The 18907-nt window shown below is 35.6% G+C and overlaps 3 protein-coding genes and 1 long non-coding RNA gene across 5 annotated transcripts; 2 read left to right on the plus strand and 2 right to left on the minus strand.

Annotated features, from left to right (window-relative positions):
- Positions 1–1202: 1202 nt before the first annotated feature.
- Positions 1203–4694, plus strand: LOC132055565 (uncharacterized). Its single transcript, XM_059447454.1, has 5 exons — positions 1203–1547; positions 1639–2478; positions 2617–2725; positions 3273–3408; positions 4514–4694. Exons 1-5 carry the CDS (start codon positions 1465–1467, stop codon positions 4633–4635), a joined length of 1290 nt encoding a protein of 429 aa, XP_059303437.1. The 5' UTR covers positions 1203–1464; the 3' UTR covers positions 4636–4694.
- A 151-nt stretch (positions 4695–4845) lies between these two features.
- Positions 4846–11913, plus strand: LOC132055564 (uncharacterized). 2 transcript variants are annotated; one of them, XM_059447453.1, is made up of 11 exons: positions 4846–5507; positions 6885–7393; positions 7488–7565; positions 8450–8564; positions 9064–9287; positions 9428–9530; positions 9959–10059; positions 10286–10346; positions 11139–11309; positions 11418–11518; positions 11591–11913. In XM_059447453.1, the coding sequence occupies exons 2-11, from the start codon at positions 7184–7186 to the stop codon at positions 11648–11650; spliced, it is 1224 nt and encodes a 407-aa protein (XP_059303436.1). In that variant the 5' UTR covers positions 4846–5507; positions 6885–7183; the 3' UTR covers positions 11651–11913. The 2 variants fall into 2 exon arrangements, with proteins under 2 accessions (XP_059303436.1, XP_059303435.1); XM_059447452.1 differs by lacking the exon at positions 4846–5507 and having other exon boundaries at positions 7028–7393; positions 10172–10346.
- LOC132055566 (uncharacterized) lies at positions 5465–7258 on the minus strand. The gene is made up of 3 exons (XR_009414606.1): positions 7130–7258; positions 6877–7098; positions 5465–5597 (listed from the first exon to the last, which is right to left on the minus strand). It is a non-coding gene; the product is annotated as an uncharacterized LOC132055566 (long non-coding RNA).
- Positions 11914–13681: 1768 nt separating the features above from the next.
- LOC132055567 (uncharacterized) lies at positions 13682–17267 on the minus strand. The gene is made up of 5 exons (XM_059447456.1): positions 16461–17267; positions 15370–15525; positions 14481–14576; positions 14246–14398; positions 13682–14123 (listed from the first exon to the last, which is right to left on the minus strand). Exons 1-5 carry the CDS (start codon positions 17046–17048, stop codon positions 13989–13991), a joined length of 1128 nt encoding a protein of 375 aa, XP_059303439.1. The 5' UTR covers positions 17049–17267; the 3' UTR covers positions 13682–13988.
- Between the last annotated feature and the right edge of the window lie 1640 nt (positions 17268–18907).

Raw genomic sequence — 18907 nt, forward strand, 5'->3', positions numbered from 1 at the left:
CAAAATCTGTAAACAGATTATCGTCTTTTTCCTATAAACTCAGCTATGTTTATGTCTCAGCTTATCAGATAAACAATCATGATTATCTCATTTGGCTACTAGATTTAATATACTGCAGCCTCAACACTATCAGGTAAGTCAACAGAATCATGTTCTCTTAATGTGGAGTTCCCATTGGATGCTCAATCAATAGCGGGATTTTGACTTCTAACTGGGCAATCAGATAGAAAATTGTATAATAGGTGTGCCACTTACAAATGCAGTTAGCTGGCTTAATTATCTCATACTACTATATATTCCATTGTAACATGGCCTGTCTGACACTCCTTCCTTGGAAAAGGGAAAAACCTCTGACTTTTTCACTTGAATAAGAGCCGAGATTGTCAGAAATGAAACTCATATGAATATAATTATAACTATGATATCTACAAATTGCTCATTGTTTTCATGCTGCATACTGCTTTGCAAGCACGTAGTTTTCTTAAAACCCACATACCGTCAAAATGAAGAGCATGTGCAAATTCATTTACCAGTTATCAAGAAATATAAAAAAAGAAAATGATCTCCAACGGATGAGTGACTTAGCATAATAAACAGATGGCAACACAAATTTTTATCAGTCAAGACATGTTCAAAGTTCAGTATGACTGAAAGAAAATTTGCTGTATGTAAAAACTCAGATGGAATAGAACCCAATGACCATAAAGCCATTAGCTAATAATGCAGCTGCACTCTCTCAGCGCCATTGCGAAGAAATTCCAGGTGGTCATTGGCAAATACCCAAATAGTCCAATTGATTCCACAACTACACAATTTTTTGAATCAAGCTCCAAACTTTTGGTCTTAAATTTAAGGTCTAAATCTGTCACATACATGGTGTATAATATGTAACATATGTTTGGTCTTAAATTTGGCTTATATTACAGTTACTTCATCAAACCTATTTTTTGTTTCATTATCATATTATCATGTCATCAATATCAACCAATTCATGTCCAAACGCCTATTAAATCCATGTACTAACTGGAAGATATCACGGTTATCACCACATAAGTAAGTTAAAATTGAGATTTACACTCACCTGTGCCTTCCAGAGTTGAGTCCTCCCCGAACGACACTTAGACAGATCCATAAACAAATAACCGAAATTGTTTACGTCTTAAATCAAATAACACAGAAAGTTAAATACAATTAAAGAACACAAGCCTTTGCAAATGTTGCTATCAGAAGACTCATTCACATATATAATTGAACCAGACCTGGGACCTTTAGCACAGTATAAGAGGTTGGAAGTTGTGTCAACATTAATCATTGGACAAAAAGCATGAACTCAAATTTCTATTCATCTACCAACCTAATTTAAAACACTATTATGAATGCAAAATCTTGTAAAGATCCAACCTTTGAGCAGACAAATGTGTCACCTGAATCTTGATTCTTCCTTCTTCACATTATTGGTCAATCATGTTCACTGCCATTAATTCACACTCCCAACTTTCTCTCAACTGCCGCTACTTTCAAACCCAATTCTCCGTTCCCAAATCAAGGCAGGCTCAATTTCTCTACTCTAACACAGTCCTCATCTATATATAACTTTTTTTTTTTTGGGATCTAATGTGTATAAATAAATTCTTTCAGGTATTTCAAGATCAGTAACTGTTTGTCTCTCAACAAACCCAACAACCAAACCACAAATGCATCAACTGACAATCTTCGAATCATATTGGCAGCAGGTGGGACAGGTGGTCATATATACCCCGCAATCGCCATTGCTGATGATCTCAAAACCCTTGACCCGAAAGCCCAATTACTCTTTATTGGCCGTCAAAACGGAATGGAAAGCACTTCAGTACCAGCAGCTGGGTACCCATTTGACCCGATAGCCGCCGCTCCATTGACCCGACCCGTTTACTCTCTTTACAACTTATTCATCCTCCCTTATTTGTTAACCAAATCCCTAGTTAAAAGTTTCCAAATACTTAACGAATTTAAACCACATATAGTTATTGGAACTGGTGGGTTTGTTTCATTTCCAATTTGCTTAGCTGCAGGCTTACGTGGCATTAAACTTGCAATCCAAGAACAGAATTCAGTACCTGGAATTGCCAACCGGGTGCTTTCTTTATTTGCTTATAAAGTGTTTGTTGCATTTAATTCTACTGTTGATTGTTTTTGGCAAAAGAGCAAATGTGTGGTGTGTGGGAATCCGGTTAGATTGTCGTTGAGACAATATGCGTCGAAGGCTGTGGGAAGACGTCATTTTTTTTCGAATGCTGTGGTAGGGAAGGGGGATGGTAAAGTCGTGTTGATTCTTGGAGGCTCTTTGGGTGCAAATGCACTTAATGTTGCTGTTTTGCATTTGTATTCTGAGATGTTGAACGAACGGGAAGACTTGTTTTTAATATGGCAGACTGGGGTTTTAGCGTATGATGAGATGGAGAGCCTCGTGAAATTCCATCCCCGATTATACATAGCCCCGTGAGTGTTTTTTCATTTTAACAGATTGTGTATTACTTACTATATGGCAAAATTTTGCATTTCAGGCTTCGAAGTTTTCTTTGAGAAAGAGCTGTCTTTTTCTTCGTTTTAATCTGCTTTGTTCCTAACTTGGTGAAGGTTCTTGCACTCGATGGATTTAGCCTATGCAGCTGCGGACCTTATTGTATCTAGAGCTGGAGCAATGACTTGCTCTGAAATCTTAGCTGCTGGGAAACCTTGTATTCTGGTAAGTAAACACATTCTATAGGCTACTAAGATTGCTTATAAATGATCTAGTTGATGAAAGATCACTTAGTGTTGCCAAAGTAAATATTGGAGGATTGGAATGAACTAAATGTAGACGACCATTGTTGTCTATTATGTACAATTTCAATTCTATTTATAGACATTTAATATGACTACTTTTGGGCCTGTCCAAAACTTATTTTGGCCTTGTTCTCCTAACTTTTGTCTAAAATTCTTTGCATATTCTGCTCTTCATGGCCTAGTATTATGGAAGTAGCTGTTAACTTGATCAGTTGGTATTCCTTTCCCTTAGGGTTTGCATCAGCTAACTGAATCGTTTGATGTAAAGAGGATTCTGTGATTACTGATCTGAAGTGTGGCTTCTTTTTTCTACTTATTATTGAAAAGAAATTCATGTTTACCTATATGTCGATACACATATTTTGCTTCCTTGCCTTTACAACTTGGGTACTTCGGTTTCCATGAAATATTAGTATATGAATCTTGGCAAAACACTTCGTTATATCTTTTCATTGAAATTCTTGCAGGTACCTTCACCGAATGTGGCTGAAGGACATCAATTTCACAATGCTTGTCTAATGGCTGATTTAGCTGGTTCAAGGATTATAGCTGAAGATGAACTCGACTCTCTGACTCTTAAAAGTTCTATTGAAGAAATTTTAGGTATGGTTTTCTGTCTCGTCTGTGCATTTTTATTCTAATTTTAGTAATTGACTAGACTGCAGCTAAGTTCACGTAAGTTGAGCTTAATACTAGAGATATTGCACTTTTAGTCTTGTAACCTGAAATATCTCTAAAGCTATCCTCACATTTTAGAAATCTGCTGAAAGAGAATGCAGTTACATCTTTCCTGATGTCCTCTCAGATCAGTAATCATAGAATCTTTGACACGCTTGAGACATAAAAGGGGAAAGGGGTGGGGGCGGGGGGGTTGGGGGTTACCATCATTCAAGATGCTTAAGTTTCTGACTTTAGATTGGTCAACATATATGTAGAAGCCTTTATACGTGCCTGTCTTTAGAATCCCCATATAAAGCAAGAATTCACAGAAAGGTGTAATTAACAATTTAGATAGGAATCCTTAGTTTCATAAGTGTCACTATAAACAAATGAGAGGATACACTCATTGATTATTTTTCCTTTAAGTTGCTAAAGATAAGAGATTTGTGTTCTTCTCACAGGTTAGAATGTGTTCATCATCTCCTTATGGAATTCACAAATCCGTCATATTATGAACATCCTATCAGATTGGAATAATAATGTCAGCAGTACATAGGATTTTGTAAAGGGCCAGCGTGTGTTTTAGATGGCTTCGAAGACTGCAGCAATAGATATATAGCAGCCCCTTACATTGAAATGGCACATAGGAGGTATTAATACCAAACACCAAAATTTAGAAAAAGACCCAGGAGTCTTGCTATACATGTGTTCTATTCTTTTTAGTTGTATTTTTCTTCAAACGGAGAACTCTTTTACCATAGTCTTGTCACGGCCTAGTTTAACGCACTGTGTCTCTTTTGCCTTTTCTTGTGTTGTCTATTTTGTTTTTTTTCAGCTGAGAGGTTTCCTACTTTTTAAATTTTTTGAGTAGGGAGTGGAATTGCCTATTAGTTTTGCACTTTAGTATCCTGTCCTTTGGTTGCTAGATGCATGTTTATAAGTGTTTTCTGAATCATGTTATCGTTCCTGGTCAATTCTGCTAATTATGTATGAATCACTGCATCGATCCTCCTGATGCACCTCCCTCTGCGTAATGGTGTTTTTGCAGATAATGAGGGATTGATGACAGAGATGTCTGAGAGAGCTCTCAAGACTGCGAAGCCAGATGCATCTGTTGAAATTGCTAAACACGTTCTTTCTCTTGTAAACTTGTCGTCAACACAAGGATAAAATTCTGCATCATGCTTGCATCTATTACTGAAAGATAAAAATCTTAATTGTGAACGTCATTTGGGGTGTTTAATTTCTCTCCGTTTTTGCTTATCAATCAACAACCACACCCTTCAAAGAAAAATCTCAATTTTTTGTGGAAAGATATTTTACTTGAACTGAATGGACATAATTTTTCAAAATGTACTTTCAGACAGCAGTTTTCATTTGCAATTTTGAATCCATATCCTCCACTTAAATGTCCAAACTTGACCGGGTATTTGTGTCCTTGTTGGCATTTGACCCTTTTTTAGATATTTCAATAGCTTCTTGATGAGATTTTACACTATTGAGAAGATTTTTGTGTTAGTGATGTCACTCCATTGCGTCCTTTTCTTTCACTGATTGGATAAGAATTCAAATATCTGAATTAAGGTAGTTCTCTCTTTCACGCATCATCATCTTTCTTCTTCTACACTTTTTGGGATAAGTGTCTTCCATCATTGTCTTTCCGCCACAAGACATAAGTAAGGAACAAAAAGAGGACTAGCAAAAAAGAAAAAAGATAAGGCAACGGTTAAGCTTTCAATTGGACAACCATAGTGCAACAATCATTGTGCATTATTAGTACCAAAGAAGTTGATATCCATTATATGAATATTTTTCAAATTCATCGTACATCAATGTTAATTCTTCGAAAAAGCGTGGGCCGACTCGGAGACCTGAGACCTTGGCTTAGTAATGAATGAAGGGAAGCTCTTCGAGCTTTCTACACCAACGGCTTATGTAGTGATCGGCCTTGGGGAATGTTTTGGGAGACGACCTCCCGCCGCGATAGTAGGAGCTTTCCCTTTCCTTGATGTTACACAAGATGCGCAATGGAATAGTACGAGGTGACTGATAGCATTACATTAGATGTAAGATAAAAATAAAAAATACTGAAAATTCTTTATATTTTTTACTGACATGATTTTTTTAAGGGCCTGTTTGGAAAGCCACACAGTAATTGGAATTGGTGTAATTACTAAGTATAGTAATTACACGTCCCTAGTAAGATAACAGTTGTAATTACAAACGACCGTTTGTTTGTCATAATGTAATTACAAGCGTCGTTTGGTTGCACAAGTGTAATTACACAGTTAATTTAATTTAAAAAATAAAATTTAATTAAAAATATTTAAAATTAATATTTAAAAATATTTGCCTTTATAAATGATATGAAATTAGTTATTTAATAAGACATTGCTTTTTGAAAAATATATTAATTAATATTCATATATTTGTAACTAGTATTGTAAAAAATAATTGATATATATATATATATATATATTTCAAATTAATAATATTTAATTTTAATTAATTATAAAACTTAAAAGAAGACTTTTTTTTGTGAGAACGTCATGGGTTGGACGTTTGACAAAAAAATAATATTTATAAATATAATGCCATAACATTATTCAAACGTTTCGACACAAAAAAATCCATAAAATGTAAGTCAAAAAAAATAAACAAATACGCAACGCGAAAAAAATAACTTAAAATTGAAAATATAACCTAAATTCAAAATCCAAAAGAAAAAGTTTAACATAATACTCTTATGTCAAATTCACAGTAACTTAAGTAAATAATTCAAAAGAAAGGGAAAATATAAGTCTATAACCTCATTCACAACGAAATTCTACTTTAATAACGTCACTCGTTATATGTCAAGTTTGTTAATGACTCATTCTTTCCAATATTAAGAGATGTAGTTTCAAAAATTAGAATAATAACACGGTTATGCTAAATGAATAAAAAAAATGAGCAATTACATGGAACCACAAGAAGTTGGGAATGGGAAGAAAGGAAATGAAAAATAAATAATATAAAAAGAAAAATACATTTTAAAAAATAAAAATAATTAAAAAGTAAAAATAAGAAAGAAATTAAAATAATAGAAATAAAAAGTAAATTAAAAATCAAAAGAAATTAAAATAATAGAAATAAAAAAAAAAATTAAAAAAGAAACAAACAAACAAACTAAAAGAACCTCAGAATTATAGTGTAATTACACCCAATTTCAAAGCCCTTTTTAATCGGAGAAAATTATTACACCCCTAAGCTTACACCCAATTCTCACCTAAATTACACCCTCTCAGTTACACCCAATTCTTACCTAACTGTGTATTTACTTGATCAAACAAACAGGCCAAATTATGTAATTATAGTCAATTACACCCAATTCCAATTACCTGGGTGGCTTTCCAAACAGGCCCTAAGTACGATTCAAGTTACATCAACACTGAAAATAGAAGTGAGACAGAGGAATTACTGTTATCCACCTTGGTTACGAAATAAATCCCACCTAGTGGTCCCATGGAGTAGACGGAGCATCAGAACCAGACACGTTAACACATGTTGCATGCATATAAGATATCCCAGTATTGAAAACGAAAGCAACAAGGCATAAATGAAACCGGAACTTGGTAATTTGGAAATTCAAAGCTTACACATTAATCATTTTACTGTTTAAAACGACTCAATGCATAACAATTAAATTCTTCCAATTCCTGAACAGTAGAATTATAAAATGATAGCGTTTCCTCAACCGGATCTCCGTTGGGCGATTCACACGGCTGTTGTTAGTCCGCCGCAGCGGCGGCTGAGACCAGTCTGCGGCGGCGGTGGTGGTAGAAGGACACCGAAGCCATCGGTTTGTACGGCAGATGAGCTTCATTATGTTCCCCTTCCCAACAATCAATGGAAACTCGCTCTATGGCGCTACTTGCCTTCACCTCAGGTGCTCTACATTGGAATCATCAACATTCTATATATGTTTTATCGAAAATCTAGAAAAGGAATATATGTATGATGTGTGAAAAATGTATGTGCAGCGGAGCCGCAGGAATCATCCTCTGTTATTGTTGTCTGGAGTGGGCACTAATGCCATTGGCTATGATCTTGCTCCTGGTGTAAGTCTCTCTGCTACTTCTCTATAGATATCTACGTGCATCTTGTTGACTGAGTGACTGCTTAAATTTTTTCAGTATTTTGCGTAAAATATTGGTTGTTAGTCTACTTAAATCTTAATTCCTGATTTGCATTAGCATAAAAATCTATGTATAAGTCCGCGGTGCATAACAGCCGATTGGAGATCTGATGTTTCATGAATTTTCCAAGCTTTTTTGTTATTATTGGGCAGGCAAAAGGTTGTGGTCTAGAGTAGGGGTGACAAAATCAGCCGATGAAAGCATGACCCGCTCATGTTTGGGCTGATCTTTGACCCGCCTAATTATTAGTTCAACCCATAAAAAGTTGGGCTGATATATGCAGCCCAAATTGAACCCCGAAAAATCTTGTCAAAATAATTTTATAAAAACAATTTTTTAATTTGATAGGTTATATATAGTCATAATAAAGAATAGCATATTGTTTTATGAGGCACCATTCTTCTTTCACCTCGAATAGCGGGATGGATGTTCCATAATTAACATCTACTTGTTTAAATGTCTAACAGCCCTGTGAAAATTAACATACCATTTATGCTTATGGAGATAGTTCATATTCTCACTCTTCATAACTGTATATGTACACTTTGTGCCTATCTAATTACAAAATGTAGTCATCTCCTCATACCTTGAGGGTGTGATGGTTTCTTTCCGTTGGCTTTCTTAGATTGATCTTACGGCTTTCATCAATCTGTATTTCAAGATACAAGCAAAAGATATCTGTGTGAGCAGATGTGGTCATTGTAAAACTTTATTCTGATTTCCCAGTTTCTGGTTTGTCTTTGACTTTTAGATAGATATCACTTTTGTGGTTTAACTTTCAATCAAGAATTTCGGTTACTCTGCAGTCATCTTTTGCACGATATATGTCTGGACATGGATTTGATACTTGGATTCTTGAAGTTCGAGGAGCAGGCTTGAGTGCAAAAAATAGTCTAGAGGAACTAAACGAGCCTCTCCAAGGTACTACAGATTCAAATGGTTCAACTGTGACTCAGGAGCGAACACCCTCAAAAATTACAACAGTATATGTACAGTAAATTTTCTGTGTTTATGTACATATATTAACTTTTGAACACCCTAAATAAATGCAAAAGGTTAGCTCAAGCGGTCCAGGGTGTTCAAAATTGTCATGTGTCCTAGGTTCAATTCCCATTGACAACATTATTTTTTATATTTAGCTTTTGTTGTTTTTTTCGAACCCCCCGCCACTGCTGTGACTTATGAGGCAAATAACTTTCCATCAATTGACCAAATCTGATGACCTGCAAATTTTGACAAAATCAGGAAAATTTGAGGGTAAATCTGAAGAGCTGCTTACGTCAACTGATGAAGGTCAGTAATAATAGATAAATTACCGTTTAGCATACAAAATCAATCAGGAAGGAAATGGTGAAACTGTAAAACTCTTTTAAAAAGGCGACTGCATGGACATCACATTCATATTTGGATAAAAATCCAGGTTTACGAGATGCAGCACAAGTTTCTGCCATCATTAGCCAACTAAGGGAATTTGGTCAGAGACTTGGAAATATTGTTGACCAAAGTCAACAACCAATCACTCAGTTTACTGGTTTGCAAAGCCGCTTTTCTATTACGCTAGAAGATTTCTGGAAACAGCTTAATCTGATTGGGAAGTATAACTGGGATTTCGATCATTACTTGGAAGAAGATGTGCCTACAGCGGTGAGGTGACATCTCGTGGCATAATTTTGAACAGATTGTTCTTAATTTCCTTGTGTATCATATTGTAGGAGCTTTTCTAAGATTATCATATTTATGCATTCGACGTGCATTAGTTAGCGCTTCTGTTTTTGCTTATGTAGATGGACTACATTAGGAACCAAAGCAAACCAAAGGATGGAAAGTTGCTCGGCATTGGCCATTCCATGGGAGGTATCTTGCTGTATGCAATGCTCTCACAAGCTGGTATAACGCCTTCTGACCCACCACTACTGTTGTACTTCCTAGACTGAGTTATGGAAAGAATGGTTGCCGAAGTTAGTCAAATAGCCTTTGGATTAATTTCATTGCATCGGTTGTTTCTTCAGCAAAGAGAATGATTATTAATAGTATATTTGTTGTTAAAACAAAAATACTCCTCAAGAGTCAATTTGACTAAATCTCAGAGTTAAAATCGGAGTAGATTAATTCATCTTCAAATTCAGATGTTTAAAAACTAAACAAGAAATACTATAGGTTGCACTTCTCATATCAAAATGGTGATATCAGATCAAGTTCACTTAGTTTGCTTCTTGAGAAGCGAAAAGTGTCTCACATTTTGGGAAAGAGGGACTACATGTGTATCTTCACGTTGTATACATATACATGTTTCTTAATGTGTATGAATTTACCAGGCTACAGAGGGAAGTGCACTGAGTTGGCTTCAGTCATCACTTTGGCTTCATCATTGGATTACACTACTTCACGGTCATCTCTGAAAATGCTTATACCCTTAGTAAGTGAAATGAAACAATTTACATCCTGCACTTTGGGGTTTCATAAAGACTGCACCTATGTTTATCTCTAATGTGATAAGCAGAGGATTTTAATTATTAGTGGATGCACAGGTAGATCCTGCACAAGCTGTGAATCTTCCAGTTGTTCCACTCGGAGCATTACTCGCAGCCATCTATCCTCTTGCATCTTATCCTCCGTATCTCTTATCATGGTTAAATCCTCAGATATCTGCGCAAAATATGATGCATCCGGAATTGTTTGAGAGGCTTGTCTTGAAAAACTTTTGTAAGTATGGGCTGGGTTTCTTTGTTCGTCGTGGAGCATAATTATCACTGAAAAGAGACACAAAACATGATTGTCTTGTGGTATTTTCTTTTCTTTTAAGGGTAGTTGAATCCTGCTAGTAAAAGACTTGAAGGAAAATGATATATATGTTGATTACTGGAAGGGGTTAACAAGTGCACAAAATCATAAACAAGATTGGTTTCATCCTATGGCATTACACAAGAACAGCAAGTTCCAAATGTTTTTGCACACAGTTCAAGCTAATATAGAAGCATTTGCCTGTAATAGGTGTCATTATACAAGAAATCTTATTTCATTTTCTTAGATTTCCACGGTTATGGATTATCATGGCCTGCTATGTCATTGAATAATTGATCTAGCTTTTAACCTCTCCATTATTGGTCTCATCGCATATTTTCTACCTGAGGATGTTACAACAGTTGAACTCGGATAGCTTATAATGTTGATTCTTTGTTACTCTGTACTGAACTCCATTCAAACTTTTAGCAACCTTTAGCTTGGAATCATTCACATTTATTGGGGAAAAAATGACTTTGTACTCTTTATTTCTGAAACTACTATAATTTCTCAAGCAAACTGAACTCTATGTCAAGCAGATCTCCAAGCAATATTTGATGAATAAATTGTCTGTGTTTGTCATATGTTGTGTTGCATCAATTGTCTTTGAAATCATTAGACCATCGCTGACATGATACTATGCACATCTAACATCTATCTTAAAGCTTCAATAGATTAAAGTTTAGGAGTATCACATGGTCACATTTTATGCAGGCACTATTCCTGCTAAACTTCTGTCACAGCTATCAACAGCCTTTGAAAAGGGTGGACTAAGGAATAGAAGTGGGACTTTCTTTTACAAGGACCATCTTCACAAAATCAATGTGCCTGTTTTAGCTCTTGCAGGAGACAGAGACCTTATTTGTCCTCCTGAGGCTGTGTATGGTAAATATCATTTTGTGATTTGTTTTCATGTTTACTCACATATTTACCTTCCTCCGCTCATTTTCTTAGCCGACTGCTAATTTTTCACTGCTAATGTTAATGTACTAGAAACTGTCAAGCTGATTCCTGAGAACTTGGCCACGTATAAGGTTTTTGGTGAACCTCGGGGTCCACACTATGCCCATTATGATCTAGTCGGTGGACGAATGGTATGTGATACTAAAATAGTTTCTCAAAAAATTTCCGCACTACTACTAATATATGACCCAATGTAAATGCAGGCATACTATCAAGTATATCCACATATAATTGAATTCCTCAGTCGACATGATATCTCTTGATCTCCAGAGTGTAGCTCTCTGCATCCAGTTCCATGTGAAGGTTTAGCAGATAACTTGACCTCTACCAGAGTGTAGGTATCATGTGACAGCAGGAGAAGCTGAAACCTTTAATCCTTCATCCGGTGCCTGGGATCATGAGATGGATGTGAAAACCAGGAGACCATGCAAGCCATATTAGTAGGAGGTATACGATCATTGAGTTTCAAAGATGAGTAATATGAGCCATTGTGGACCAGGGCGCACAGTATTAGGTAGGGCTGGGCATAAATACCGAAAATCGAAAAATTGAACCGAACCGAACTAGTTGGGTTCGGTGTTTGGCGTTCACCGTAAAAAAACCGAAACCGAAATAGTCTAACCGAAGTTTGATAAAACCGAACCGAAAAACCGACCGCGCACCGAAATTTAATACATTACCCAAAAAAAAATTAAAATAGTCCAGGCCCATTAAGTTTAAAGCAAAAAAAATCCAATTGTAATAAGTCCTCTTTTGCATTTGTATCCCTAATTTTCCACTTCAATTGAAAAAAATCAAATATCCTTAACAAAGAAAGGTAACTAGGATGTCTCTTTAGTGATTAATGTATGTCCTTTACGTGTTTTCTTAATTATTCTTACGTATGTATATAACACCCAAGAATCATATGTCATGATTATAGTTTTCGTTTCTTGCGTATCCTGTTTGTTTGATTTTGATTTCAATTTATCAGTTTTATGTTTTATTGCTTTTGAGAATATGAATTAGTGTCAATGGAATCTCTTCTAATATTATATCAAAAAAACAGAAACCGAACCGAACTTTAAAAAATCGAAACCGAAAGAACCGAACCGAACTAGTTTAGTTCGGTGTTCGATATCCACCTCAAAAAACCGAATCCGAAATAGCCAAATCGAAGTTTGATATAACCGAACCAAAAAATCAAACGCCCACCCCTAGTATTAGGTATGGGTTTGGCCGATTCCACTAGTGTATTTATTAGAAAATTCATTAAATATGTACAAATATTTTATTGCGAAGCCAGTAACTAAACAAACTATGTGTATGGTGGCACAATCCAAATCCTAGCTCCGCCTTTGATGGTGGGTGAGAGAGGTGTAGAAGTTCAATTCACTCATAAAGCAGCTTTTATTTAGGGCCATTGAGTGATTTGAGTCTGTCATTGCAGAATCACCGGATTAGAACCAATACCAGTGCTTTCGAAGTTTTTGTTTTGGAGGTATAGGTATGGAGGAGTTTGCCTGTATATGCGTTACTATATTTTTTTCTCCTTTGATTTGACATCGTGCCTACTACTGTTCCACAATATATTGATCAGAAAAAATGAGGGAATCAAGGTCCATTTATTTTGGTGAAAGTGATTGGCTGGTAGTGACCTGACCCACTTTTAAAGCGATAAGCACTTCACTTAAATTGATAAGAAGGTCCACTCTTTAAATGTTTAACATGATGGTGTCAAGTTTTCTAGTGTTTTGACCAATATACCCGCCTCTATGCAGCACTAGTTAATTTGAATTTTGAACACATGTATCCCAGTAGGGCCAGTACTGTATGGGGAAAAAAAGGTACTGGAAAATAGGAAAATTATTGAGGAGGAACAAAGGGTCGGGGAGACTGGATGAAGTTCTGGCCTTTTATGGATGTGGAGCAGTGGTCCTTTCCTCTTTCTTTTTGTTCTAATACACTAATTCTAAATGGCAAATTTTTTATAAATAATTTAAAAAAAAAAAAAAAAGTGATCTCTCGACAGAAAAAAAGAGAGAGCATAACTGAGGAGATCAATGTAATGAATCATCACACTAGAGAAGAGATTAAATTTGTTAAACTAGAGGGAAAAGCTATTTGATTTTGTTAAGTTAGAAGGAAGTAATTAACCTAAATATGAAGATTAAACCATGAGCACAGTGGGATCGATCGTCTAGGCAGTTCTCCAATTTCCTGAGAAGGGCTCAAAAACATCATCCAATAATTTCCCCTCTCGGAATAAATTTGGCTGTTGGGATGTAAATATAAACAAAGGAACTGAACTGCCATGAAGAAAACAGAATTGTATTATATAGCGCCAAATCAACCTTGACATAGAATAGCAGAAACTTATCTGTAATACATGTAAATTTTGTACCATTCAATCACTGCACTCAAACAAGAGGCCTAATACTGTGTGGACCACTCATTTCAATCCACATTGGGTTGCCACTCAAACAACCGAACCATCAGTTTCAGTAATGAAATAAGTCGAGGATAGAACCGCCCTGTAAAGAATTTTCTTGCTTGTAATGAAGACAGAAGCTATACATAAAGAACACAGGTTCATGAGGGGTGCTGAAAATGTTTTGATGTCTAGCTGTTAGACATAGCTGCAGATTTACAAACGGGGCAACTATTTTTTTGACTCAGCCACTGCTTTATGCAACGAATGTGATAGAAGTGTCCACAATCCAGCTTTCCCATCTCATCCTCGGCCTCATATTCCTCCTGTATTGTGAGAAGCAGAAGGACAAAGTGTCAACTGTTAGAAAAACCAAAAAAAAAAAGTTTTCAAGAAGTTCAAGTGACGAAAATGACGTCTAACAAATTCTTTATTATTAGAAATAAACCTGACAGATGGTGCACTTCCTTTCCAATTCTGTGCGGATAAGAGATAAATTACTCAAAAAGAAGGGCTTGGTTCTTCTAACACATCGAGCTATCTCGTCTTCTCTCAATCCTGTGTTGACATATCCAATTCTATCACCAAGTTCCAGCAATTCCTGTTCTTTTAAATGGTGATTGTTAATTATGAGAATATGAAATAGAAACAAGGATGGCCAGATTGACAAGGGAATGACTTGCCTCATACGACATGTTATCCACGTCAAGTCTCCAGTTCCGGTATCGATCAAGACCATCTGTTCTTCCTCCCATGAGACTATTTTGAAGCATCACAATCTGCAATCACACCCCATAAAGATCATATATTATGTCTTCAACACTGGTTCCCATTGTTTCATGGCAGTCGCGCAGAATTCAGGAGATAACAGTGACAGAATATTGCAAACAACTACCAGTTTTCATATCCTTAAGCAAACAGTATCCCACAAAGCTCATGAAATCAGTTCCACACACGGTTTTACCATTATTAAGATCATAAAGAAATTTAAGGCAATTGAGACAAAGAAATCAGATAAATCAGATTAAATAGATGCTAAGTCATGTGACTTAAGGCGCTCGAGCATTTCTTTGGGGGCTAAGCATGACCCCACATTTAATTTTATTTAGCACTCAAAACTACGTCACGATCACGAGAAACTGCTCTATCTTCCTAGCTAACCAGCATAAATAAACGATATGCTGGGTATCCTCCTAGCTAACCAGACATAATTGAAACACTAAAGCAAAAAATGATACACAGGATTTATTCAGCATGTAATGCCTCTATACCAAGCTGCTCAGGTTGCTGTTTTCCAGCAATAAACTGGACAAAGAAGTTGTGCAAAAACCCATCTTTCTAACATTGTTTCCATCTAAGAAAATGACAACTATAAACTAAAAAGATACTATTCTCAAGACCGTTGACATGACAGGTAATGTGGTATCATGGGCTAGATGCTTGTGAGCACCGGAAAACTTACTTTTACTTGGACAGTCACGTAGGAATGACAACTTCCATCTACATGATAAATGGAAGCCAAGCAGCAAGAGATAAGTAATCTGTTAGGCAGTAAAGTATGTATATACTCACCTCTGCAAGCCCTTCCGAATAACCATGGCGAGAATGTCGATGCTGCCTAGATGAAAATAATTCTACTTGCGCACGTGGTATACCATGGTTACTTTCTATGTCCAGAAAAGGGTTGTCTTCTGGGCTCACCATTCTCCGCACAGGATATGTAGATCGCTGCATAGAAAGGAAAGGAAACTGTTAGATTTACTAGAATTAACTTACATGTAAACCTTTCAATCAACTTTATCAAAACTAAAATGTAAACCGTGTATTCAACATTCACTCACAAATCTTTTAAACTGAAGTTACCAATACAGAAATTCAAACATTAGGTTCAAAAGTGACAATGGTAAGAAAATTAATTTATAAAACCACCAAGACAATGACGCACGAAGGACAAGAGCGGGATAAACAAAGAACCAACAATGAGAGATCGGTGGAAAGGATCACCAAGCAAGACTTTTTTTTTTCCAGATGCGTAGAATCACCAAGCGTGACTTACCAAATAACTTCGAAATCAACAACTTCAATTCTTTGAAGGAAGGATGTACTATGGAAGATCACATATATCAACAAATGACGTGTCTAAAGGACGAAAGCTACAGCGATGACATCCTAATCCATTGAGGGCACCTTCCCCCTTTTGTCATCAGCTAATTATTAAGATAAACCAGCTAATGAATTACTCCATTCAGAAGACAATGTTACTATTGAAACCTAATTTCAGGCTGAAAAGTAACAAGAAGCCACAGCACAACTCGATTACTCGAAAGACCTGAAATTCAACCTCGTGAAAAATGCTATTTGCGACGTAAGAAACCAAAATCAATCAGCAAAAATCGAGTTTTTCGTTTTTCTTACAATCCTGCATTGACTACGTTTCTTTTGAGCCGAGGGTCAATCGAAAACAGCCTCTCTACCCAAAAAGGTAGAGGTAAGGTCTGCGTACACCCTGCCCTCCCCAGGCCCCACCTGTGCGATTACACTGTGTATGTAGTCGTTGTTAGCTAAATGACATAGAATGGGGTATCAGCAACAAACCTGGGCTAGCAATTAAGTTGTGAAAAGACTTAAAGCAATCTAAAATCAAGAAACATGAGTAATAATACCTCTCTAGGCGTAACTTTATCACTTTCAATTCTTCCTCTACCAGAAACAGGTCTTCTTGAAACAACACAATCAACATTAGCAGCATCAGTAGTTAATCCAATTCCAGGACCACACCAAACATCAGGTACAGTCACACAACTCGACGTTAAAGATAACGGTAACGGCACTGATGAAGAAGAAGACGAAGACGGGTTATTAACAGCGTTATCACCACCAACATTAACAGAAGAATTACCAGATTTGTTTTTGTTTTTCTGTTTTTTCTTCTTGACTCTCTTGTTATCCCAGTCAGCTGAAGTTCTAATTACAGCAGGAACCGACACTTGTGAAGATGCAGTACAACCAAGTCCACGAAATGTGGAAAAGTTCATTTTTTTAGTGGAAAAAACTGTAGGGGTAGTTGGGGTTGTTGAGTTTTCATTTGTGGGACTTGTAGGTGTAAATGGTGATAGAAGTAAAGAGGAAATGGTGGGTTTTGAGCGAGTTGAAGAAGAAATTGGATCCATGTTTTCTTGGGGTTCTTGTTGGTTTTGTGTTCTTGGTTTTCTGTATTTAATTTGGTCTGAAATTGTTGAGTTTTCTGCCATGGTTGCTGTGTACAGTAGAGGAAGAACACAACAATGGAGAATTCAAGAACTTGGGTTGCTATTTGTTTGTGGAGAAAATTGGTTTTGATTTTGTAATGAGAGTATTAAAGAGAAAATATTAAAGATAAAAGGATGAAATTTTAAGAGGGGTAGAATAAGGGTGTCAGAGAAGAAGAATATTTAGGAAAGAGAGAAACACAAGAATGATGAAGTGAGGGGTGAGAAAAACCAGAAATAGAATATACTCTACTCCACTCTTACTGCCTTTTTAATTTAAAATACAAAAAAGGGGTCAAAAATGTAACTTGATGTGATTGAAAATAGTTAAATTTATCTTACTTTTATTGAATTTAATTGTTTTTAACAATAATTTTTAGATTGAGAATATTTTTTTAATAAAATTATGAGATGAGATATATAGGACTTTAATTAAAAAAGACGATGAAGTCTTCTTCGTTTGAAACTACATCTTTGTCTAAAATTAGTACAAGCAAGCTTCAATCGATTCTAGATTTAATTTCAACTCAATTTCTTCATCATTTAATAATGGTGGATTCTTAGAAGTTCAGCTCCAACAATTACCAAATAAATAAAATCAGTACTACTTATTTAACTAAAATCTCACATATGTCATCTCATAATTTTGTTAGTAAAAGGTTGGACATTTTAAACCCTAAAAATAAAGTTAAGGATAATTAGGGTCCAATAGATAGAAGGAAGAAAATTTAAACAATTTCTAATACATTAAAAATATTTTTGTACCTTTTCCATTTAAAATATCAATTTATGAAAATAAGCACTTTTCACAATCGTATAATATGGAAGTAGATAACTTAATTCATTTGTTTTGTTGTTAAGATTCTATCTTATCCGACACTTTGCTAATCTTTACCTCAATACAAAAAGTTTTGGAATGACAATTAATTTGTATTCATGCTTACTGTGCTAGATGCCAATTCACATCTCTTTTCCTTTTCATTTGCTAGTGTGTTTTTCGAGGAAAAAGGTGAACCAGAAAATGAATTGGGGTTTAGGGGGGAAGGAATATGAAAAAGATAGGGAGTCCGGAACCAAAATGCCCCAAAAAAATTATTTTAAATCAAAATATTCCAACAAAAAAAATGTTACAAAACTATTTTTAGTGCAGTATTTTACTGCGCTAAAGCACTTAACCGTAACGGAGCCGTTAAGTGCTTTAGCGCATTAAAATATTGCGCTATAGAAATTTGTCTATCATCTATAGCGCATTATTTTACTGTGCTATAGCGGTCCGCCATTTTTCAAAACCAGCCTCTTATACATTTTCACTCCTTTTTACGTAGTTTAGCCGTATATTAATCATGCTTTGAGACTCTGGAACTTCAATATTTTATATAGAACCCTACTCATATTTGTACAATTAATAAAATAGGCTCAATACATCAAGAATACGCAATACTTTGGATTGTCATTTTAGTGATTGAAAAGTCTTTCGAAGTCCTTTTTTGTTTGAAGACTTGTAATCATTAGCTTTACGTTATTTGTCTTTTAGGGTTTCGTCTTATTTTTAAATTAATGCTTAACTTTATTTCGAATGTGTTACGTTTTTTTTTATTATCAATTTAGGATGTGAAACTATAAACAATAATAAAGACTAAGATAATATGTATAAATATGCAAAAAATATATAATATTTACGATAAATTGTACAACACTAATGTATATACACTATCGAGGATGGGTCCCCCATGTAGTATGTCAGAGACTATCCCTAGGCCTAAGGCTCATACTACCATACTATCCCCACCGCCCTCACCATTGTCTCCATCGCCTTTTTTCCTCTTAATAACCGGGCGCTCCAAGTCATGATCATCTCCTCT

The sequence above is a fragment of the Lycium ferocissimum genome, chromosome 5 (genome assembly GCF_029784015.1).
Source record: "Lycium ferocissimum isolate CSIRO_LF1 chromosome 5, AGI_CSIRO_Lferr_CH_V1, whole genome shotgun sequence".
NCBI lineage: Eukaryota > Viridiplantae > Streptophyta > Magnoliopsida > Solanales > Solanaceae > Lycium > Lycium ferocissimum.